The 24,267-nt window shown below is 39.7% G+C and overlaps 2 protein-coding genes across 7 annotated transcripts; one reads left to right on the top strand and one right to left on the bottom strand.

Moving 5' to 3' along the window:
- The first annotated feature begins 1,157 nt into the window (after positions 1-1,157).
- LOC102621016 (putative receptor-like protein kinase At3g47110) lies at positions 1,158-20,402 on the top strand. 6 transcript variants are annotated; one of them, XM_052443835.1, is made up of 4 exons: positions 1,158-1,915; positions 2,081-2,155; positions 17,751-19,604; positions 19,874-20,402. In XM_052443835.1, exons 1-4 carry the CDS (start codon positions 1,600-1,602, stop codon positions 20,251-20,253), a joined length of 2,625 nt encoding a protein of 874 aa, XP_052299795.1. In that variant the 5' UTR covers positions 1,158-1,599; the 3' UTR covers positions 20,254-20,402. The 6 variants fall into 6 exon arrangements, with proteins under 6 accessions (XP_052299795.1, XP_052299794.1, XP_052299793.1 ...); XM_052443838.1 differs by lacking the exons at positions 1,158-1,915; positions 2,081-2,155 and adding exons at positions 17,049-17,186; positions 17,519-17,618; XM_052443834.1 differs by lacking the exons at positions 1,158-1,915; positions 2,081-2,155 and adding an exon at positions 16,770-17,618.
- On the bottom strand, positions 20,399-23,694 carry LOC102613182 (putative receptor-like protein kinase At3g47110). The gene is made up of 2 exons (XM_006481344.4): positions 20,951-23,694; positions 20,399-20,867 (listed from the first exon to the last, which is right to left on the bottom strand). Exons 1-2 carry the CDS (start codon positions 23,622-23,624, stop codon positions 20,467-20,469), a joined length of 3,075 nt encoding a protein of 1,024 aa, XP_006481407.2. The 5' UTR covers positions 23,625-23,694; the 3' UTR covers positions 20,399-20,466.
- Between the last annotated feature and the right edge of the window lie 573 nt (positions 23,695-24,267).

Raw genomic sequence — 24,267 nt, 5'->3', positions numbered from 1 at the left:
GTGTAAGGTAATGTTTTTGGTTTTGGGTTGATGGATTTGATGGGTTTGTGGTTTGGCCATGTGGGCTTATATTGGGGTTATGAGAATTATGGGAATGGGCTGCCTAAGTGAATTTCTGGGCCCTAAGGTCATTGTCGGGGAAAAGCGCTTTAGCTGGTGGGTTGGTTTTGATCGCATGCGATGAGGGAGGTTTGGAGTTTGCCTAGGATGCTTGGGTAGGGGAGATCGTCGGAGCCACCAAAGTTGACAATTGAGGAGCCTTTGCACATGTTGACTGCATATGGGGAGCAAAATCGTTACTGACGCATGTGTGATGACTTTCGGCCTTGGAATCGTGTATATGATGCTACCAGTACCAATAATTGTTGCAATTCATGGTTTTAACATATACTGGTACAATATAACGTAATACTATTAGTCTATTACTATAAAATCGTGATATGTTAATAGTGTTGGGACAAAAAAAAAAAAAAATTCATTAATCAAGCGAATATTAATTGATCAAATTATAATTCAGCACGTTGAAATCAAGAGTGATTGACAAACCTATTATTTAATCAAAATTTTAATATAAGAGTGTTAAATTTATCAAGGATTTTACATATTATTTTATTAATGCAAACGTGTCATTCAATAATTCTAATTAATTATGTAAGTTTCAATGCAACGTTAGTGCTTGCGCGAAATTTCAACGTTAAAGTTTGAAAAATAACTTAAATAAAAAAAAACGCTTAGAACGCGTTTACTCTCTACTCTCTCCAACACCTCTTCTTTTGCAACTTCAAATCGTGGAAAATTTTGTATAGTCTGTGGGCAGATTTTCTCATATATGTGAATTTTCTCCTCTCAAATTTAAATGTGTTGTGGATTTAGATATGTTTAGTTTTTTTTAGAGTGATTTATTTATTCATTTTGATTCATTTGATGTCATGTTTATCTTTTTAATAATTATGGAAATGGTCATGCACACATGATAAAAACTTAATAGAAAGGAAGCGAATACTTTTAGAGCACTCAAAAGACTATCTTTTTATATCTTTGATAAGATTGTAATAATTTGACTGACTGTTTGATGTAATAGATTATTTGACCTCTATTGTGATATTTAATAACATATAATTTGACTGAACTTACTGTAATTATTTTGATGGAATTGAATGAATGTTCAATTTGAAATTGAAAAAAATGTTTGAAAGGGGGATCCAAGTGTTCTTTCCCTCGATAATCGATAAAGAAAATAAGGCCTCACTGTTTCCAAATTTCTGACAAAGCAAGAATCGTTTACCATTGATATAAGATCTTCCCCGCAACTTCCTTCCCACTTCCTCACAGCTTTATAAAATTAGGAGGCTCTGAGGCAGATCATTGCACTAACACCAAACACTGAATACTTGTTAAAATTCGATTGATAAATGAGGGACGCTAGAACTTCCCCTGTAATAGCATTCTTGTTTTCCTTCCTTTTCATCCTTCTAAGTTTCCCATTTCACTTCTCTTTTTCCTATTGTGCCAATCTTGGAAGTGAAACCGATAAACAAGCTTTGATTGCTTTCAAAAGCAAGGTAGATGATGATCCATTCGGAGCTTTGAGTACATGGAATGATTCTGTCAACTTTTGCCAGTGGCTTGGAGTTACTTGCAGCCTCAAACATCAAAGAGTCATATATATCATTGAATCTCAGTGGCCAAAATCTGACAGGTACCGTTTCTCCTTACATAGGAAACTTGACATTCCTTATGCTTATCAACCTTCAACAAAACAATTTCTCTGGCAATATCCCACACGAAATAGGCCGCTTGTTTAGGCTACGTTACATCATATTTAATAGTAATACGTTACAGGGACAAATTCCTGTAAATCTTACTCATTGTTCAGAACTCAGGACTCTCGACTTAGTCTTGAACAAGCTTGAAGGTAATATACCTTCTCACCGGGCCTATTCCTCAGTCACTTGCAAATCTTTCATTTCTTAAACAGCTTTCTCTTTCAGAAAACAGTCTTAATGGCAACATTCCTTAAGAGGTTCAATTCCTATACAGCTTTTTAACATCACTTCAATGGAATATTTTGCTGTGTCAGAAAACCAACTCGTTGGCGAACTTCCACCTTACATCGGCTTCACACTTCCTAATATCCGTATACTTTTATTGGCAGGTAATCAGTTTTTTGGCAATATACCCCATTCTATATCTAATGCAAGTAAGCTTGAGTGGCTAGATTTTGCAAATAACTCTTTGACGGCCTCGATACCTGAAGATTTGGGTAGATTAAGGAATTTGACTAGGCTCAATTTTGCAAGAAATGATCTTGGAACTAGAAAGGTTAATGACCTTAGATTTCTAGATTCTTTGGTCAATTGCACTTACCTAGAAATAGTCAGCCTAAATGTAAATAGTCTAAGTGGGATATTGCCGAATTCCCTTGCTAATTTTTCATCTCATCTTCGCTATTTATATGTCAGCTAATCCTATATATGGTTCCATCCCAACAGAAATTGGGAACTGAAAAATTTGATCATAATAGCCATTGAAAAATGTATCCTCACAGGAAGCATACCAATTTCTGTTGGATATCTTCCGAAACTACAAGTACTGTCTTTGTTTGAAAACAATATTTCTGGAGAAATTCCTTCATCACTTGGGAATTTCACTTTCCTGACCGAACTCAATTTACGTGGAAACTCCATACGAGGAAGCATACCTTCAGCTCTAGGAAATTGTCACCAACTGCAGAGTTTAGATCTCTCAAAAACAATCTTTCTGGGGCAATACCCAGTGAGGTTATTGGTCTATCTTCATTATCAAGATGGTTGGACTTGTCGCACAATCATTTAACTGGTCCTATACCATTGGCCGCAGGCAATCTGAAAAGCATTCCACATCTAGACTTATCGAAGAACAAGTTATCAGGCGAAATTCCAAGCTCACTTGGAAGTTGTGTTGGCCTGGAGTACCTAAACTTGAGCATTAATTCCTTTCACGGGCCTATCCATCCTGGTTTGAGTTCTTTGAAAAGTCTTGAAGGCCTAGATCTTTTTCAAAATAACTTTTCAGGCAAAATCCCAAAGTTTTTGGATACATTTCCATTTTTGCAAAGTTTGAATCTGTCCTACAACAATCTAGACGGAGATGTACCAAGAAAAGGGATCTTTAAGAATGCATCTGCCATATCGGTAGCTGGTAATGAAAAGCTTTGTGGAGGTATCTCAGAACTTAAATTGCCTCCATGTACTCCCAGTGAGTCAAAGAAAAGGCAGAAATCAAACGGGTTCAAGTTGATGATTCCGCTCCTCTCTGGACTTGTGGGGCTAGTTTTGGTCATGTCCCTTCTAATTATCGATAGATTGAGAAGGAAAAGAACAGTGACTAGTTCGGAGTCTTCATCAAGAAAGGATTTGCTTCTAAATGTCTCCTACGAAAGTCTCCTGAAAGCTACTAGAGGATTTTCTTCTGCCAATTTAATTGGTACTGGAAGCTTCGGCTCAGTCTACAAAGGAATACTTGATCCAGATCAAACAGTTGTTATGGTGAAGGTGCTGTTCTTACATCAACGTGGCGCTTTAAAGAGCTTCATGGCTGAATGTGAGGCCTTAAGAAACATTAGGCATCGTAATCTTGTCAAAATCATAACTGCATGTTCAAGTTCCGATTTTCAAGGCAATGATTTCAAAGCTTTAGTCTATGAGTTCATGCACCATGGAAGTTTAGAGAGTTGGTTGCACCCAGAATCAGCTTCAGATGATCTGAATTACAGCCCCAGCATTTTAAGCTTTCTTCAAAGGTTGAACATTGCCATTAACGTGGCATCTGCTTTGGAATATCTTCATCACCACTGCAAAAAGCAAATTGTTCATTGCGATTTAAAGCCAAGCAACGTTCTTCTCGACAATGACATGATTGCACATGTGGGTGATTTTGGATTAACAAGATTTATTCCAGAAGTCATAAGTTCGAATCAATGTAGCTCGGTTGGACTGAAAGGAACTGTCGGGTATGCTGCACCAGGTAATATGATTTTTTTTTTCTTTTTTTAACTTTTAATGTCAATAGCTGCAGAATAAAACCATAAAAATTCAGAAGTAAAGCCGAAGTGTTAATCAAACATTTTATTGTGTTTCTAAAATTAGCCGAAGCACAAGTGAGAAGTGATTGTACTCAAAATGTAAGCACTATAGAATTTGAATGTTGCAGAATATGGCATGGGAAGTCAGGTTTCAACAAATGGTGATGTATACAGCTACGGGATACTCTTGCTGGAGATTTTTACAGGGAAAAGACCCACCAGTGACATGTTTACAGAGGGATTGGATCTTCACAATTTTGTTAAAATGGCATTGCCAGATCAAATATTACAAGTCTTAGACCCACTATTTCTTGTTGGAGGGGAACAAGGAGAAGAAACGGCTGAAGAAAACATAAAAAAGGGTCAAATACGAGAGAGTTTGATTGCAATCCTCAAAATTGGAGTTGCTTGTTCAGTAGAATCCCCCAGAGAGCGAATGGACATCAGTGTCATAAATATTCTGCAAAAAGTCAAAAGCACTTTTCTTAAACGTGGTATTTGAAAGGAATTTAGATTTATCAAAATTAGATGTAGGTAATTAAAAACCAAAAATTAATTACTTAATTTTTTCAGAAATACTGTTTATTATTACTTGTTGATGCGAGATTCTGGTTGTCCTCGTTCTATGACCAGGGTCTCTGCTCAATCAACTTCACCACGACCAGGATCTCTCCTCGTAAAGCTTCTTCTTCAGAGATTCCTGCGCACACAGACAGGTCAGAGTACGTCGGTTGTTTTCCCGGCGCAAACCCTCCGACGCTCAAGTCAGATATGAAGGTTCGGGGAACGCTTGCCACAAATCTTATGGCTGTTAGGTTATTTTCTCTCTTTTAGAATCAAAATTGCTAACCCTTTTACCTTCGTTGGCTACCTTTTTATAGGCTTCCTCTGAATCCCAGTTTTCCGCAGTCTACGTCCGTTATCCTCCCACCTCTCGAACGTGGATTCCCCATTTCCGTAGTCGTGGGTGGTTGCGTGGCCTTCGTGCCTAGATTCTCGGGCTGGAGAGCATGCCTCGCCAACTGTCGTTGACCGGGTCTCCTCGAATCAACCCTTAGCAAGAATACAGCAGGAATGGCTTTATGCTTCTTACAGGAATGGCTTTATGCTTCTTACAGGAAATTGGCCTCGCGGATGACGTGCTCATGGATGAGCAGGATATTCCTGCCTCTGTTTCCCTGCTACCTGGCTCTTACAGGACACACCTGCTCGCAGACTTCTGCCACAAAACATCTGCTCATCACGTCTGGTCTCGTCGGAGTATTTCCCTCAAACACCGGTCCCCCAGTTTCTGGTGTTGGGTAATGTAATGGACCGGCAGTAGAAACTTAGCGGTTCTTGGTCGCATGGGACTGGAAAAGGCCTCGAGGAGGAGCTGACCAAGGTCAAGGAGGATCTTCAAAGGCAGAAGGCTATGTATGAGGCTCAGCTCGAATCTCTCCGTGATTCCCACCGGGTTCGGGTCGAGAACTTAGAGAAGGAGGCTGACAACCAGTACGACCAGGGACTTCGGCATTCCTATCGTTGCATCATGGCCGTTCTCGGGAAGCAACACCCTGATCTGAAGATAGATGACCTTGCAGCTGGTGTTGCTCAACATATGGACGAGGAGGCGGCCAAAGAAGACGCTGAAGGGGTAGAGCCGATCGTGATTGAGGAGGAAAACTCTCCTCCTCGTGCAGTACCTGCTGATGTTGGCGAGGCGAGCCCCCCCCCCCCCCCCGGACGCAACTGGTGATACCCCCCTGCACCTGAGGAGGTCCAGCCAACCGATGCTGCTCGGCTTACTGATCCACCATCTTCTTGATATATTTCTTGTATTGTAATGAACAATGTTTGTGAAGATTATCTCCTCTGTTAATTATTAACAAATTAATAAAGATGTTTTTGATTACTTTCTTGTGTTGTAATCATGAGTTATTTTTCGTTTGAGAATCTGCTTGTCTTTGTCTGGTCGAGCAAGTTCTGGCTTGGCACATGGTTTTGCCACATGCCTTTGAAAATTCTTCAATGCTTGGGATTCTGCTCGCCTTCGCGTGGTCGAGCAGATCCTGGCATGCTTGGCTTCGGGTTTCGCCATAAGACAGGCTTTAAGACTTGGTAAGCCTTTGCATGCCTTAGGAATTTTTTCGAATGCTTTGGACTCTGCTCGTCTTCTCGTGGTCGAGCAGATCCTGGCACGCTTGACTTCTGGTCTCGCCATAAACAGGCTTTTAGACTTGACGAGCCTTTGCGTGCCTTCAATTCTTCAAGGATTGGGATTCTGCTCGCCTTCTCGTGGTCGAGCAGATCCTGGCACGCTTGGCTTCTGTCTCACCATAAAACAGGCTTTGAGACTTGATGAGCCTTTGCATGCCTTTGATTCTTCAAGAATTGGGATTCTGCTCGCCTTCTCGTGGTCGAGCAGATCTTAGCACGCTTGGCTTCTGGTCTCGCCATAAACAGGCTTTGAGACTTGGTGAGCCTTTGCATGCCTTAGTAAATTCTTCAATGCTTGGGATTCTGCTCGCCTTCTCGTGGTTGAGCAGATCCTGGCATGCTTGGCTTCTGTCTCGCCATAAAACAGGCTTTGAGACTTGGTGAGCCTTTGCATGTCTTAGTGACTTCTTCGATGCTTGGGGATTCTGCTCGCCTTTACGTGGTCGAGCAGATCCTGGCATGCTTGGCTTCTGTCTCGCCATAAAACAGGCTTTGAGACTTGGTGAGCCTTTGCATGTCTTAGTGACTTCTTCGATGCTTGGGGATTCTGCTCGCCTTCACGTGGTCGAGCAGATCCTGGCATGCTTGGCTTCTGTCTCGCCATAAAACAGGCTTTGAGACTTGGTGAGCCTTTGCATGCCTTAGTGACTTCTTCGATGCTTGGGGATTCTGCTCGCCTTCACGTGGTCGAGCAGATCCTGGCATGCTTGGCTTCTGTCTCGCCATAAAACAGGCTTTGAGACTTGGTGAGCCTTTGCATGCCTTAGTGACTTCTTCGATGCTTGGGGATTCTGCTCGCCTTCACGTGGTCGAGCAGATCCTGGCATGCTTGGCTTCTGTCTCGCCATAAAACAGGCTTTGAGACTTGGCGAGCCTTTGCATGCCTTAGTGACTTCTTCGATGCTTGGGATTCTGCTCGCCTTCTCGTGGTCGAGCAGATCCTGGCACGCTTGGCTTCTGGTCTCGCCATAAACAGGCTTTGAGACTTGGTGAGCCTTTGCATGCCTTAGCAAATTCTTCAATGCTTGGGATTCTGCTTGCCTTCTCGTGGTCGAGCAGATCCTGGCATGCTTGGCTTCTGTCTCGCCATAAAACAGGCTTTGAGACTTGGTGAGCCTTTGTATGCCTTAGTGACTTCTTCGATGCTTGGGGATTCTGCTCGCCTTTACGTGGTCGAGCAGATCCTGGCATGCTTGGCTTCTATCTCGCCATAAAACAGGCTTTGAGACTTGGTGAGCCTTTGCATGCCTTGGAAGATTTATCACAGTTTCAAGTGAATGACATTCCTCGACGTTCCATTAATTGCAGGTTTTGATTTTACATGAACTTGCTTTGACGTAAAACATAAAAATAAAAGATAAAGAGCACGAGCAGAAATTGCTTTAAAATGTGAACAAGTCTTACTGGAAGTATTTTCGGAGGTGTGCTGCGTTCCATGGGCGTTTCACCTCGTGGCCGTCTGTGCGAACCAACTTGTAAGCTCCGGGTCCCACCATTTGCTTGACTCTATATGGCCCTTCTTGTTTTCTACTCGGGTATCGAGGGATGTTATCTGCATTGCTTCCCTTGCTGCCGAGGAGTAGCAGCTTCTTGCGATCCTCTGGTCTCCTCGTACCACTCCAACTACCCCATTCACCTGGTACTTCAGAGCCAGATAATGATTGGACAGCACCGCTTTGCTCATCCTCAGAAATGGCTGGCCTAGGATCATCTGGTAAGGACTTTCTTCGTCTACCACCACAAAGTCCAGCATCATTGTCCTTTCTGTCGGGGAGCTCCCAATTGTTATAGGCAACTCGACCATGCCCAGAGGGATCAGCTTTCCTCCTCCAAACCCTTTCAAGGAGGTGTTGGTATATTCCAGCTTCCGATCTGCTATTCCTATCTCCTCCAGGGTTGACTTAAACAATACGTCAACTGAGCTCCCTGTGTCAACCAGTATCCTGTCAAACTTCTTGCTAGCAACAGTGGCCTCGATGACCAAAGCATCCTCGTGAGGGTATAAAATCCTTTCCTCATCCTCATCTGTCCACATGATTGGCACTTGCCTAACTCTTACACGTTTGGCTGCTGGGGTGTTGAAGAATACCTCTTTGCTGGTCATGGCGTATCTAGCATAATTCTTCCTCGACCTGTTGGAATCTCCAGCCAATATTAGGCCCCCAGCTATCATCCTTACTGTAGGCTGCTCGCGCCTCAAATTCCTGTCACTCTGCTCCCATTCATTTGTTGATGCTACCATTGGGAATGTCACATCTATAAACTCGTCCAGATACCGATTTCTCACAAAATCTTCAACCTGGGTCTTGAGATCCCTGCAATCTGCTGTGGTGTGGCCATGAGTGCCATGGAACTTACAATAGCGTCCCCTATCCCTCATGCTGGATGGCTTTGTTATTGGGGCAGGGAGGCACAGCAGCCCTCGATCCTTTATGGCTTCATACACCTCATCCAGGGATATCTTCAAGGAAGTATACCGCCCATAGTCCTGGTTCTGGTCGATCAGGTGCACTGCTCTTTCTCTGTTTGCTCCGTTCTGAGTTGGGGGCGTTGGCAGTACTTCTGGTCTGCTCCCTCTTCTACCGTGGGAATGTTGATGAAGACCACCATATGCCGAATCATGCCTTCTCCAAGGCTCCCTAGCTGGGGAACGAGGAGATTGCGCCCTGCTGCGCTGATACTGTGGTGGCCTCTGTTGGGGCTGGTAAGCAGTTACCCGACCTCCTGCTCCACTACCCGAGGTCTGGTGGTCCCTCCTCCTGATCGGCCCATTCCCTGGTAATGCTCTCTTCTCTTTCCTCCCCGACCCTTCTAACTGGTCTGTTTTAATCCGTGCGGCCTTCTCCTCTTCAATCTTAATGTCTCTCTTAGCCTGCTCGTATGCGGCCGCATACGTCTGAATAACTGGGCTTCTTAAGTTGTACTACAACCTTCATATCTTCACCCCTTCTTTCAATCCCCTTAACGCCTGAGGGTGGTTGAAGGCTCCCAAGTCGAGGACAGCACGATGAAATCTCTTGATGAATTCCCGAAGGGTTTCTTGCTCTCCCTGTTTCATGCTTTTCAGCTCCATCATGTCATCTTCTGGTGCCATTACCCCACTAAACTGCTCCGCAAATTCCTGGCACATCTGCTCGAAGGTTTTAATGTTGCCTCGAGGAAGTTTCCTGTACCACTCTCGTGCACGTCCCTCAAGGGATAGTGGGAACACCCTGCACCTTTGGGATTGAGATAATTCTTGTACCCCAGTTATGTCGTTGAAGCGCTCTATGTGTACCAGCGGATCAGTTCTTCCTGAATATCTAAGGTCTGGGAGGCGGAAATCTCTCGAAATAACTGCCCTCATGATCTCTGCTGCGAGCGGTGATTCTCCGTCCAGCATTATCCTCCAACCAGGAGCTCTGCTCCTCCCTTGCATGTCGTCAATTATCTGCGCTAGTCTGCGCACTTCCTCCTCCAGCTGCACTGCACGACCAGGGTCATGTGCTGCAACTTGATCCCGCTCTTGCTCTACATCATGTAAATGTTGCCTCAGCACTGTTTCCTTTGCGTTCGCCACCCCATCGTCCTCGTCAAAAATCTGTCTTGCCGGGGACTGCTCTTCCTCTCTATGGAATTCTCCCCGCTGGGGTATGTTACCTCTTTCCTCACCAAATCTCCCGATGGTCTGACTTCTCCTCGTATTATCAGGACCTGGTGCCACTCCATCACCTCTCACCCTTTCTTCCTAGGTTACCCTTCGTTCGCTTCGCAGCTCATGCAGGATGGTTGTCAAGGTCTCCATCTGCTTTTCCATCCATTCCATCCGGTCGAACATGGCTTTTTCCCGTGCTTCACTGGCTATCTCCCTCAGCGTTACGGAATCGTTAAGCCTCATATCACCCCCTTGTGTATTACTTCCTCCTGTCTCCATTGCTTTTCAGCTGCTTCCCTTCTCTTCTTGCTATCAACAGAAGCTTTTTGCTCAGCTTCCCACAGACGGCGCCAAAATGTTTATGCGAGATTCTGGTTGTCCTCGTTCTACGACCAGGGTCTCTGCTCGATCAACTTCACTACGACCAGGATCTCTCCTCGTAAAGCTTCTTCTCCAGAGGTTCCTGCGCACACAGACAGGTCAGAGTACGCCGGTTGTTTTCTCGGCGCAAACCCTCCGATGCTCAAGTCAGATATGAAGGTTCGGGGAACGCTTGCCACAAATCTTATAGCTGTTAGGTTGTTTTCTCTCTTTTAGAATCAAAATTGCTAACCCTTTTACCTTCGTTGGCTACCTTTTTATAGGCTTCCTCTGAATCCCAGTTTTCCACAGTCTACGTCCGTTATCCTCCCACCTCTTGAACGTGGATTCCCCATTTCCATAGTCGTGGGTGGTTGTGTGGCCTTCGTGCCTAGATTCTCAGGCTGGAGAGCATGCCTCGCCAACTGTCGTTGACCGGGTCTCCTCGAATCAACCTTTAGCAAGAATACAACAGGAATGGCTTTATGCTTCTTACAGGAAATTGGCCTCGCGAATGACGTGCTCGTGGATGAGCAGGATATTCCTACCCCTGTTTCCCTGCTACCTGGCTCTTACGGGACACACCTACTCGCAGACTTCTGCCACCAAACATCTGCTCATCACGTCTGGTCTCGTCGGAGTATTTCCCTCAAACATTATTGTTTACCACAACTGTTCATAATTACTGTTTATGATTACTGTTTATCAGGATAAAAAATATTAATTTTTTAAAAACACAATAAAATATAAAAAATAAATGACACGGAGATTGTTACTGTTTATTCCCTTCAAAATCAACACTCGAGCAAGCAGTTATGACCCTGAGAATGTTACGATGTTGTGTACTTTTCAGAGCATTGCATTCATCAACGAAGCTCTTTACAGCTCCTTGCTGTTGAAGTTTTAGAACCTTAATCGCAACAATTGTTCTGTCACCAAGAGTTCCTTTGTATACAGAACCAAAACTGCCAGTACCAATCAAATTTTCTTTTGAGAAATTATCAGTTGATTTGGAAATATCTGAGTAAGAAATGCCTGATTGCCGCTCATGAGGAGGAGGAGGGGATTGTCTCCTTGAGGGTTTTACCATACAATAAATAACCAATGAAGTCAAGAAAACAATAACACTTATGACCGCAATAGTTACGGGGATTACTACTCCTACGGGTAGATGTTTCCTGGGATTTTTTCTGGAGCATTCAGATAAATGTAGTTCTTGGATGCCACCACAGAGCTTATCATTCCCGACAATGGAAACAGCACTTGCATTTGCAAAGATCCCTTCCCTGGATATTTCACCATCCAGATCGTTGTAAGAGAGATTAAGATGCCTGAGAGATAAAAGCTTGCCGAAAAATCCAGGAACCTTGCCAGACAAGTTGTTACATGAAAGATCTAATTCAGCTAAACCTCTTAAACTTTTTAAGGATACAGGAATTGTCCCTTTAAATGAGTTATTCCCCAGATACAGACGCTCCAAACTAATACAACTATCAAGGCTGCTTGGAATTTCACCTGATAACTTGTTGTATGTCACGTCCAATTCCGCAAGATTTGTCAACTTGCCCACTTCCGGTGGGAGTGAACCAGTCAAAGAATTATGAGACACGACCAAAGAAATTGAAAGAGAAGAGAGGCCGACAACTTCTTTGGGTATGGTGCCATTGAGATTATTACTATAAGTTCAGCACCTGCAACTTCTGGCAGTTTCCAAGACTTGGAGGGATGATTCCTTCAAATCTATTCTCCTCCATCAAAAGCCTAATCAGTATAGTTAAGTTACCAAGGGAAGATGGGATTAATCCTGAAAACTTGTTACCATTCAACTCCAATCCTTCTAATTTGTTGAGCCTCCCTATAACTTCAGGAACACTACCACTTAAGTTGTTACCTTCTAATCCAAGAAGGCTCAAGTTAACAAGGTTTCCGATCCCAACAGGGATGTTTCCATGCATCAGATTATCCCCCATTGTGAGAATTCGCAAATGGGCTGAAAGGTTTGCAATGGAGATCGGCATCTCTCCCCCAAAACCATTTTGGGCAAGACCTAACACTTCAAGACTAGTACAATTAGCCAAGAATTTGAGAAAATGCAAGTCACCTATTTCTCTGCTTCCAAGTTCATTTTCATCAAAGTTTAGTCTAACTAGATCTTTCAAGCTCCCAAAGTTTTCAGGAATACTCCCAGTGAGACCATTTTCAGCAAAATCAAGAACCTGAAGATTAGAAGCAATTGACAATGACACAGGAATACTTCCTGTGAAATAGTTAACACCACCAGCAAATATTTTCAGATTAGGAAGGGTGAGGCCAACATCTGCAGGCAGCTGCCCATGCAGCTGGTTTTGAGTCACAGAGAAATAGTAGATAGATAAGATATTATAAATGGAAGAAGGAATGATACCAGATATAAAATTCCCATAAAATGTGAAAAATCCCAGGCCTGAAAGCTGGCCAAGTTCATTTGGTATGCTCCCATGTAAATTATTCCTAGACAGCAACAGAACTTGCAGAGAAGAAAAATTGCCTATCCAAGCTGGGATATTTCCTGTAAGATTGCTGGTTCCAAGGCCGATGATTTCTAGTTTTGTTAATGAACTAAGCTGGTCGGGAATCTGGCCAATGAAATCGTTGGCACTAGCTTCAAATGATCTAAGTTCTGTACAGTGAGATAAATTTGTTGGAATTTTCCCACTAAGGTAATTGTGAGTTAAATTGAGATCCTGCAGCTGCTGTAGACGTCCTATTTCTTCAGGAATTTGGCCATGAAAGCTGTTCTGGAATAGGTTGATCCCTGTAAGATATGTAAGGTTTCCTATAGAAGCAGGAATTGGGCCAACCAACTGTTTTGATTCCAGCTTTAAGAATGTGACTCTTCCATTAGAGGGACTGCACGTAACACCAACCCAGTTGCAGAAATGGACAGAATCATTCCATGAGCTCATGATTTGCAGAGGATCTTGAGTTATATGATTCTTGAAGTCAAGTAAAGCAAGCTTGTCCGCTTCAATGGTTGCTGATTCTAAGCTTGGAGCTAGCCGTCAAACAGGAACGAGGACAAACCATTTGAAGTTCAAAACCCGATGCTCCATGGATTCACTTTCTGGAATAAAGTGATTCGAAAGGCAATGCAAATTGGAGCAATTTGTCCTTTTAGACTAATAAAGGGCAAAAATAATACTTGAGTCATTAAATGTTCTGGGACCATTGTTATTATCTATCTGTCCAACTACTTGATTTATTTCGTTGACATTAAACTGGGCAGTTAAATATTCTGGGACCAGAATTAAGTCCAATTGACGTTAAGTAAGATATTTTAGGAGTTGGCTAAGTTACGGATCATGTAACTTATCCAGTGGCTGCCAACTCCCATTGCTTGTTTCAGATTTCATATTCAGATATTTTATTCAGAATTCATATTCGAGCTATAGTGTTTTTTTTTTTTTTTTTGAGAGTTCATTAATTTGGGAAGAAAATTACTAAATTTCGTTTATTTAACTCCATTGATGATTTCTTACCGGCCGTGTTTCGACATTAACAAATAAGACGATGAAAGGGAAAGTAAATACAAAAAAACATATAATAGTCCCTAATATTTTTCTTTCACGTTTTTGTTTAATAATTAAACCTTGCTTCAGGAGGAATCACATGCTTACAAAATCGGGATATGATATTCATATTGCAAATGATGAAGATAAGAAATGTTGGTCATTCATTAGTGCTATGAAATCATCTCGTTAGTGATGATATAAAAAATTAATTATTACCAAACACTTGGTAATCATTGGTATTTAATTAGATGACACGTTATTTGGGATACAAATTTTGTATTCTAACTTTTTAAGTATATAACAATTAAATTTAATTGAAATTTTATTCTCACTTAACAATTAGTAATATTTGACCGTGTCAATCTTTTCAAAATAAAATTTATAATCATATTAAAAAGGAATAAAAACGATAATAAGGATACATTGAGGATTATATAAGGTGTATTTAGGAATTTTTTTTTCAAAAAGAATTTGGTGAAGATAATTGAGAAATTTAGGCTAATGAGAATTGAGGGTCAATTTTTTTTTTTAAACAAAGCAACGTTGTTAAAAATTAATCTTTTTTGGATAGACTAGGCCTTTGGATACCCTTCAAAAATTCTTATAAAACTACTTTTTAATTGAAATTGCTAAAATTAAAGATAATTTAATTCATTTCTTATTTTTTGAATGGAAATTCAATTAAGCACTTAAATAATTTATTATTTTAACAAAATTTTTATACCTAATTCATTTCATAATTAATTATGTTATATTTTAATTTTAATACAAAATTTTGATATATTATAAGAGTTTACAGTTATAGAAATAGAAACAATTAATGAGAAGAAAATAATTTAAGGTTTTAGGATTTTCATTTATTTTATAAATAGAAAATTAAGAAAAATATTCGTTTTTTGTGAAATTTTATAGGAAGATTGTTAATTTTAATACATGCATTAATATTTTATAAATTAAAACGAGGTATTTTGGGAAATAAAATTCAAAATGGGTGTTATAAGAATTTCAACGGGCTGTTAAAAGTTCCAGTCTTTTGGATAATCAGGAAAGCCCAAAATTCAACCTGTCAATTAAGCCCAGGCCCTTCCATCGGGTCAAATTAGAAGTCCGAAGGGTTTTGATAAAATCCCTCTACTAGAAAAACCCCAATTAACTGATTAAGGGACTTCATAAATTTATAAAGACACTTATATACTGCCAAACCTGTTCTAATTCAATCTCTTTCCAGTAAATCACTTCTTTCTTTATCAAGAAATTCTTTTCTTTTCTGAAAATTAACACTTCATTTTAATGAATTAGGGGACGTACGCCAAAAAATTAGAAAGAGAATTATTTTCTCATCAAAATAAATTAAGACATGAAAGTCGGCAAATCGCTTAGGGGAAGGATGAAAAAGAGAGAAGCATTGGAGGCGAGCTTGTTGGCGTGGTGAACATGGTGGGGATACGTGTCACAAAGAGCTGTTTATTGGATGTGCAAAACACCGAGGCTCCGTTTTTGCTACACACATCACATTGGACCTTCATCTTCTTAATAATAATATTAAATAATAATAATAATCATCATCATCATCATCATTAAACTCTTTAATTTTTTTTTAACACATAAAGCCCTTTAATTAAACTTGTCAGATGTTGATTCTAAAATGTTTCAATTTAGTTGCTACAGTAATAGAGAAAGAAAGAGATTATAATGCAGAGTAATGATAGATATTTCAAAATTTTTATCCTAAAATTTATCGCAAATGATGTGTCATTAATTGAGTATTTAGTAATTCTTTACAAAATCTAAGTGATTAAATGTCTTATCTTACCAATTAATTAACGAATGCCACATCATTTGAGATAATTTTTTGAGATAAAAAATTTGAGATGTGTAACATTACTCTATAATTGGAGAGAAAATAAGTGTTAGTGTCTTAATTTTATTACTTTTTGGTTACATTACCCTACTCCTCTTTTATACTTGAGTCCTTAAACCCTTGCCGTTAATATAAGAAGCAAACAAATTAAGCTGTTAAAATAAGTTTTTGTAAATCTAGCTACTTAAATTATCGAGTACAATATAAGACATACTTACATTATATTATTATAATAAAACGTTGATCAATTAACGATATTGGAATCAAGAAAAAATTATTAATTAAGCGAATGTCAAGTAATCAAATTATAATTTCACAAGTAAGGATCGACAAATCCTATTATTTAATAGAAATTTTAATTTATCGAGCATTTTACTTATGAAAACATGCAATAAATAATTAACCAATGCTTGAAACGAAATTTCAAAATCCCAATTGTGGAAGTTTGAATGTACAGTGCTTGCACGAAATTTCAATATAAGAGTTTGAAAGTACCCTAAATAAGCAAGAGGCTTAGAACGCATTTTCCGCCGACAGAAAGAACTACCCACTAGTCATTCATTTGGTTGGTGGAAATTTTTGTCCGGTGTGGGTAGATTGTTTCTAAGCTGTGAATTCTCTCCTCTCAAATTTAAATGTTTTGTGGATTTAGATAGTTTTATTTTTTATTTTTTCAGAAGGGTATATTGTAATTTTCTTCTTTACCTAAGCTGTGAAAGATCTCAATAGTCTCAATTGCTTTATTTGTTCATTTTTTACTCATTTATTGTCATATATGTTCTTTTAATTAATCATAAAAAAATTCATACAAACATAATAAAGGATTGACCAAAAAGGGACTGTGCTTCACCGCTTCTAGAATACCAAGACTATATGTCTGTATCTTTTCTTTGATAAGATGACAATAAATTGCGTGACTATTTTATGTAACGGGTTATTTGAATCGCACTTAATAATATATATGTCGATTGGACCAACTGTTGTTAGGTTGGATGGAATCTTGAATTAGTGTGAAAAAGGACGAAGCTTGAAAGGGACCCAAGTGCTCATTATCAAGAAAATAAGGCCTCTTTGTCTCCAAGCTTCGTACGAAAGAAATAAAGCAAGAATCATTTACTATTGATATAAGATCTTCCCAGCAACTTCCTTCCCACTTACTCATAGCTTTATAAAATTAGCAGGCACTGAGGCAGATCATTGCACCAAACGCTGAATACTTGTTAAAATTCGCTTTATAAATGAGGGACACTAAAACTTCCCCTGTAATAGCACTCTTGTTTTTCTTCCTTTTCATCCTTCTAAGTTTCTTATTTCATTTCTCTTTTTCCCACTGTGCCAATCTTGGAACTGAAACTGATAAACAAGCTTTGCTTGCTTTCAAAAGCAAGGTAGCTGATCCATTTGGAGCATTGAGTACGTGGAATGATTCCGTCAACTTTTGCCTGTGGCTAGGAGTTACTTGCAGTCTCAAACATCAAAGAGTCATATCATTGAATCTCAGTGGCCAAAATCTGACAGGTACACTTTCTCCTTACATCGGGAACTTGACATTCCTTAGGCTTATCAATCTTCAACAAAATAGCTTCTCGGGAATGATCCCACATGAAATAGGCCGCTTGTTTCGGCTACGATCAATCATATTCAATCGTAATATGTTACAAGGAGAGATTCCTGTCAATCTCACTCATTGTTCTAAGCTCAGGATTCTCGACTTAGTCGTGAACAAGCTCGAAGGTAAAATACCTTCTGAATTGGGCAGTTTGTTCAAGTTAAAAGGACTTGGACTTGCTAGTAACTATCTCACTGGGCCTGTTCCTCAGTCCCTTTCAAATCTCTCATTTCTTCAACAGCTTTCTCTTTCAGAAAACAGTCTTAATGGCAACATTCCTGTTGAGCTAGGCCAATTGAAGCACCTAAACATGTTCCAAGTCTCTGTAAATTCCTTAACAGGTTCAATTCCCATCCAGCTTTTTAATATCACTCCAATGGATTACTTTGCCGCGTCAGAAAACCAACTTTTTGGTGAAATTCCACCTTACATCGGCTTCACACTTCCTAATATCCGTATACTTTTATTGGCAGGTAATCAGTTTTTTGGGAATATACCCCATTCTATATCTAATGCAAGTAAGCTTGAGTGGCTAGATTTTGCAAATAACTCTTTGACGGGCTCGATACCAGAAGATTTGGGTAGATTAAGGAATCTGACTAGGCTCAATTTTGCAAGAAATAATCTTGGAACCAGAAAGGGTAATGACCTTAGATTTCTAGATTCTTTGGTCAATTGCACTTACTTAGAAGTAGTCAGCCTGAGCAAAAATAATCTAAGAGGGATATTGCCAAATTCAATTGCTAATTTTTCATCCCATCTTAGCTATTTATATATGTCAGCTAATCCGATATCTGGTTCCATCCCAACGGGAATTGGTAACCTGAAAAATTTGATATTAATAGCCATTGAGGTGGGCCTCCTCGCAGGAAGCATTCCAATTTCTGTTGGATCACTTCCCAAGCTACAACTATTGTCCTTGTTTGGAAACAATATTTCTGGAGAAATTCCTTCATCTTTTGGGAATTTAACTTTCCTGACAGAACTTGATTTACATAGAAATTCCATACGAGGAAGCTTACCTTCAGCTCTAGGAACTTGTCATCAACTGCAGAAATTAGATCTGTCAGATAATAATCTTTCTGGGGCTATACCCAGTGAAGTTATTGGCGTATCCTCCTTATCAGGATGGTTGGATTTGTCGCACAATCATTTCACTGGTCGAATACCATCGGAAGTTGGAAATCTGAAAAATGTTCGACAATTAGATTTATCGGAGAATAAGTTATCAGGTGAAATTCCAAGCTCACTTGCAAGTTGTGTTGGCCTGGAGTATCTAAATTTGAGCGATAATTTTTTTCGTGGCCCAATCCATCCAGGCTTTAGTTCTTTAAAAGGTCTTGAAGAACTTGATCTTTCGCAAAACAACTTTTCGGGGAAAATGCCAAAGTTTTTGGATACATTTCCCTTTCTGCGAAGGTTGAATCTGTCCTTCAACAATCTAGAGGGAGAAGTTCCACATAAAGGGATCTTTAAGAATTCATCTGCCATATCGGTAGCTGGTAATGGAAAGCTTTGTGGAGGAATCTCAGAACTCAAGTTGCCACCATGTACTTCCAGTGAGTCAAAGAAAAGTGAGAAATCCAAAGGGCTCAAGTTTATGATTCCGCTCCTCCCTGGGCTTGTGGGGCTAGTTTTGGTCATGTCTCTTTTAATAATCAATCGATTGAGAAAGAAAAGAACAGTGACTGGTTCAGAGTCTTCATCAAGGAAGGATTTGCTTCTAAATGTCTCCTACGAAAGTCTCCTGAAAGCTACCGGTGGATTTTCTTCTGCCAATTTAGTTGGTGCTGGAAGCTTCGGCTCAGTCTACAAAGGAATACTAGATCCGGATCAAACAGTTGTTGCGGTGAAGGTGCTGTTCTTACATCAACGTGGGGCTTTAAAGAGCTTCATGGCTGAATGCGAGGTCTTAAGAAACATTAGGCATCGTAATCTTGTCAAAATCCTAACTGCATGTTCAAGTTCCGATTTTGAAGGCAATGATTTCAAAGCTTTAGTTTATGAGTTCATGCACAATGGAAGTTTAGAGATCTGGTTGCATCCAGAATCAACTTCGGATGATCTGAATTACAGCTCCAGGATTTTAAGTCTTCTTCAAAGATTGAACATTGCCATTGATGTGGCTTCTGCTCTAGAATATCTTCATCGCCACTGCGGAAAGCCAATTGTTCATTGTGATTTAAAGCCAAGCAACATTCTTCTTGATAATGACATGACTGCACATGTCGGCGATTTTGGGTTAACAAGGTTTATTCCGGAAGCTATCCGTTCCAATCAAAGTAGCTCAATTGGACTGAAAGGAACCGTTGGGTATGCTCCACCAGGTAACCATTGATTTCTTGTTTTATTCATGAACAATTTTTTAGAAGTCTTTATTCTCGGAAATTGTATCCCAGATGCAAAATATAACTATATATTGGGTAGGTGTTCAGTAATCATTAGCTATCAATTTGGTCGGTGTATTGGTAATATAAGTTCTTAACACGTTACCTGTGCTTACAAACAGGCCAAATTAAGCACAAGTGAGAAGTAACTGTACTTAAAACTGAAAAATTCTCCTGCTTCTAACTAATGAACGATTTGAATATTGTAGAATATGGCATGGGAAGTCGGGTTTCAACATATGGTGATGTGTACAGCTATGGGATCCTCTTGCTGGAAACTTTTACAGGGAAAAGGCCTACCAGTGACATATTTGCGGAAGGTTTGGACCTCCACAATTTTGTTAAAAACGCATTGCCTGAACAAATATCAGAAGTTTTAGACCCACTCTTTGTTACTGGAGGAGAAGAAGGAGAAGGAACAGCTGAAGAAAAACTTAAACAGGACCAAGTACAAGAGAGTCTGGCCACAATACTCAAAATTGGAGTTGCTTGTTCAGTAGAATCCCCCAGAGAACGGATGGACATCAGTGATGTTGTAAACAATCTGCAGAAAGTCAAAAGCACTCTTCGTCGATGTGGGATTAATTAATGCTCAACTCAAGATGCAGGCAAATAGCAGTTATCTTTCACTGTTGTTTCAGCGAGGTGGCTGCAAGTAATAAGAAATATATATATGTCAGCACGAAAATGTTCCATGAACATTAAATTACAGCAATAAAACCAGGCCATCTTTATTTATCTAAGTTTTTACTAATTTGAAATTACATACTTCTAAAAGATGAGTTGAAATCTTTTAGACTTCTCATTCTTCTCGCATTCTTATTTTTGATCTAATCGCTTGCAGATTGTTAACAACAAATTTCATGCCCACCCGATCTCTTGGCGAAGCTGCAGAACACATGACTCCAATTCTCATCACTGAAACCAAGCATTCTTCCAATTTCTTTTGAGCAACTTGTGATTCAATGTCTGGAAACAAATCTTCTTCCTCATGTTTTTCATGATCGTTTTCTTCTTCAAGCAACATTGATAGGTCAAGAACATCCATGACATGGCTGGGCAAGGCCATTAATACAAACTTGTGAATGCTCAGATCATCTTTAAACATATCATCTGTTGGTCTTTTTCCTGTAAATATCTCCAGCAATAGTATGCCATAGCTGTATATATCTCCAAGTATTGAAACATAGCCGTTGATGTACTCTGCACTTTGTGAAATTTGTAATTAGAATATCAAAGTTGATAGTGTCAAGAAAGAAGTGTGATGTATTTGGTTTAAGAAGTACCTGGAGGGATGTAACCAACGGAACCCTTGAGCCCATTTGACATTGTTTGATTTTTGGAGGGAGTATTGGATTCTTCAAAGAGGAATTTTGCCAATCCAAAGTCACCAACATGAGCTATCATATCTTCATCAAGGAGTACATTGCTTGGCTTTAGATCACAATGTGCAATTGGTGTGTCATACTGGTTGTGGAGATAATCCAATGCTGATGCTACATCTATCACTATATTCAGTCTCTGCATGAGGCTCAATTTCTTATAATGACAATACTCATCAGTACTTGGGTGCAGCCACTGGTCCAGATTTCCATTCCGCATGAACTCAAAAACTAAAGCTTTGAAGTCATTCCCTTCATAATCAACACTTGAGCATGAAGATACGATCTTGAGGATGTTACGGTGTCGTATACTACTCAAAGCATTGCATTCATCAATGAAGCTCTTTAAAGCTCCTTGCTGTTGCAGTTTTAGTACCTTAATTGCAGCAGTTTCCCCATCAGCAAGAGTTCCTTTGTATACAGAACCAAAACTGCCAGAACCAATCAAATTTTCCTCAGAGAAGTTTTCAGTTGCATTTGAGATCTCCAAATAAGACAGGCCGGATTGCCACTCATTAGAAGGAGGAGCGGACTGTCTTCTTGAAGTTTTGACTATACGGTAAATAACCAAAGCAGCCAAAAGAAGAATAAAAATTGGGACTGAAATAGTTACTGGGATTACTATTTTTAGAGAAAGACGTTTTCTGGGATTTTTTCTGGAGCATTCAGGTAACTGTAATTTTTGGATGCCACCACAGAGCTTATCATTCCCAACAATGGAAATGGCACTGGCATTTGCAAAAATCCCTTCCCTGGATATTTCTCCATCCAGTTCATTGTAAGAGAGATTGAGATGCCTGAGAGATAAAAGCTTGCTGAAAAATTGGGGAACCTTGCCAGACAAGTTATTACATGAAAGATCTAATTCTGCTAAACCTCTTAAACTTTTTAAGGATACAGGAATTGTCCCTTTAAATGAGTTATTCCCCAGATACAGACGCTCCAAACTAATACAACTATCAAGGCTGCTTGGAATTTCACCTGATAACCTGTTGTACGACACGTCCAATTCAACAAGATTGGTCAACTTGCCTACTTCAGGTGGGAGTGAACCAGTCAAAGAATTATGAGACATGACCAAAGAAATTGAAAGAGAAGAGAGGCTGACAACTTCTTTGGGTATGGTGCCGTTGAGATTATTACTTGATAAGTTCAACACCTGTAACTTTGTGCAGTTTCCAAGACTGGAAGGGATGCTTCCTTCAAATCTATTCTCCTCCATCAAAAGCCTACTTAATACAGTCAAGTTACCAAGGGAAGACGGGATAAATCCTGAAAATTTGTTAGCATTCAACTCCAATCCCTCTAATTTGTTGAGCTTCCCTATAACTTCAGGGAAACTGCCACTTAAATTGTTCCCTTCAAATCCCAAAAGGCTCAAGTTAACAAGGTTTCCAATTCCAACTGGGATGTTTCCATAAAAGAGATTATCTCCCATTGTAAGAATTCGCAAATGGGTTGAAAGGTTTGCAATGGAGCTAGGCAATTCTCCCCCGAAGCGATTTTGAGCAAGACCTAACACTTCAAGACTAGTACAATTAGCCAAGAAAGAGAGAAATTTCAAGTCGCCTATCTTCCCACTTCCAAGTTTGTTAATCTCAAAATTAAGTCTAACTAGACTGTTCAAGCTTCCAAAGTTTTCAGGAATTGTCCCAGTGAGACCATTATCAGAAAAGTCAAGAATCTGAAGCTTGGAGGCATTAGACAATGATATAGGAATACTTCCTGTAAAGTAGTTAACGCCACCAGCAAATATTTCCAGATTTGGAAGAGTTAGGCCAACATCTGAAGGCAGCGGTCCGTGCAGCTGGTTTTGAGTCACAGAAATATAATGTATGGATGAGATATTATAAATTGAAGAAGGGATCATACCAGACAGAAAATTCCCATAAAGTTGAAAAATTCCTAGGCCTGAAAGCTGGCCAAGTTCAATTGGTATGTTTCCATGAAAATCATTCAGAGCAAGCCACAGAACATGCAAAGAAGAAAAATTCCCTATCCAAGCTGGGATATTTCCTGTAAGATTGTTGCGTCCAAGGCGAATGATTTCAAGTTTTTCCAGTGAACTAAGCTGATCAGGTATCTGGCCAATGAGACCGTTGGCACTAGTATCAAACACTCGAAGTTCTCTACAGTGAGATAAATTTGATGGAATACTCCCACTAAGGTAATTGTAAGTCAAATTGAGATCCTGCAGCTGCTGTAAACGGCCTATTTCGTCAGGAATTTGTCCATGAAAGTTGTTCTCTTGCAGGTTGATTACTTTAAGACATGTAAGGTTTCCTACAGAAGGAGGAATTGAGCCAACTAACTGTTTTGATTCCAGCTTCAAGGCTGTGACTCTTTCATTGGAGGGACTGCATGTAACACCAACCCAGTTGCAGAAATGTATTGAATCATTCCATGAGCTCATGATTTGCAGAGGATCTTGAGTTATGTGACTCTTGAAGTCAATTAAAGCAAGCTTGTCATCTACTTCAATGATTGCCGATTTTAAACCTGGAGTCATCCATAAAACATGAATGAACTCAAGGAAGTTTAGCCAAAACCATTTGGAGTTCAAAAATTGATACTCCATTGTTTGAGGATTGAAGAGTTTCAGAAGTCAATGCAAATTTCAGCAATTTATTTAGAATAACAAAAGGAGAAATAACGATAAAAAATAGAATGATCGAATGTTTCTTGGAAGATAATTAACTCCGTTGAAATTATCTGCTCAAATAATTGCTGTTTTCCGCTGACAGCTTGACATTAATCTGATGAGTGACAGATGGCAATATATTTTATCGACATTTTTTAAAGCAATATTACCAAGAGTTTATTTTATGAAGCGTATCTTTCTCATGGGCCCGTATTTTAACACTTACAGATCCTTTGTTGACCCCCCAAAAAAAAAGAAAAGAAAAAAGACGAGGGTGTTGATTAATTTCCTTAATTATTTTACCTTGACACTGTTATACCGCCTATCAATTAATAAGGTTATATCATATCACTTGTGATAGAAATTATGTATTCTAAATCTTTTAAGGGTAGTTAGTTCATTTTATAAAATCTCTTAAATTGAATAAAAGAGATTTAGGTTCAACGCATGCTCATATGAATTGGGACAAATTTAATTTCCATAAAGCTACTTTAAAGGGGAAAAAAATGCAGCATTGCTTTATTTTTGTTTGGTAGTCTCGTTGTTCGATGCATGCAGTCGCAACACAAAAGTCAAAGCA

Source organism: Citrus sinensis, chromosome 6 (assembly GCF_022201045.2).
Source record: "Citrus sinensis cultivar Valencia sweet orange chromosome 6, DVS_A1.0, whole genome shotgun sequence".
In the NCBI taxonomy this organism is placed as follows: Eukaryota; Viridiplantae; Streptophyta; class Magnoliopsida; order Sapindales; family Rutaceae; genus Citrus; species Citrus sinensis.
Note: the sequence above shows the minus strand (reverse complement) of the source record. Positions and strands in the feature narration are given on the sequence as shown.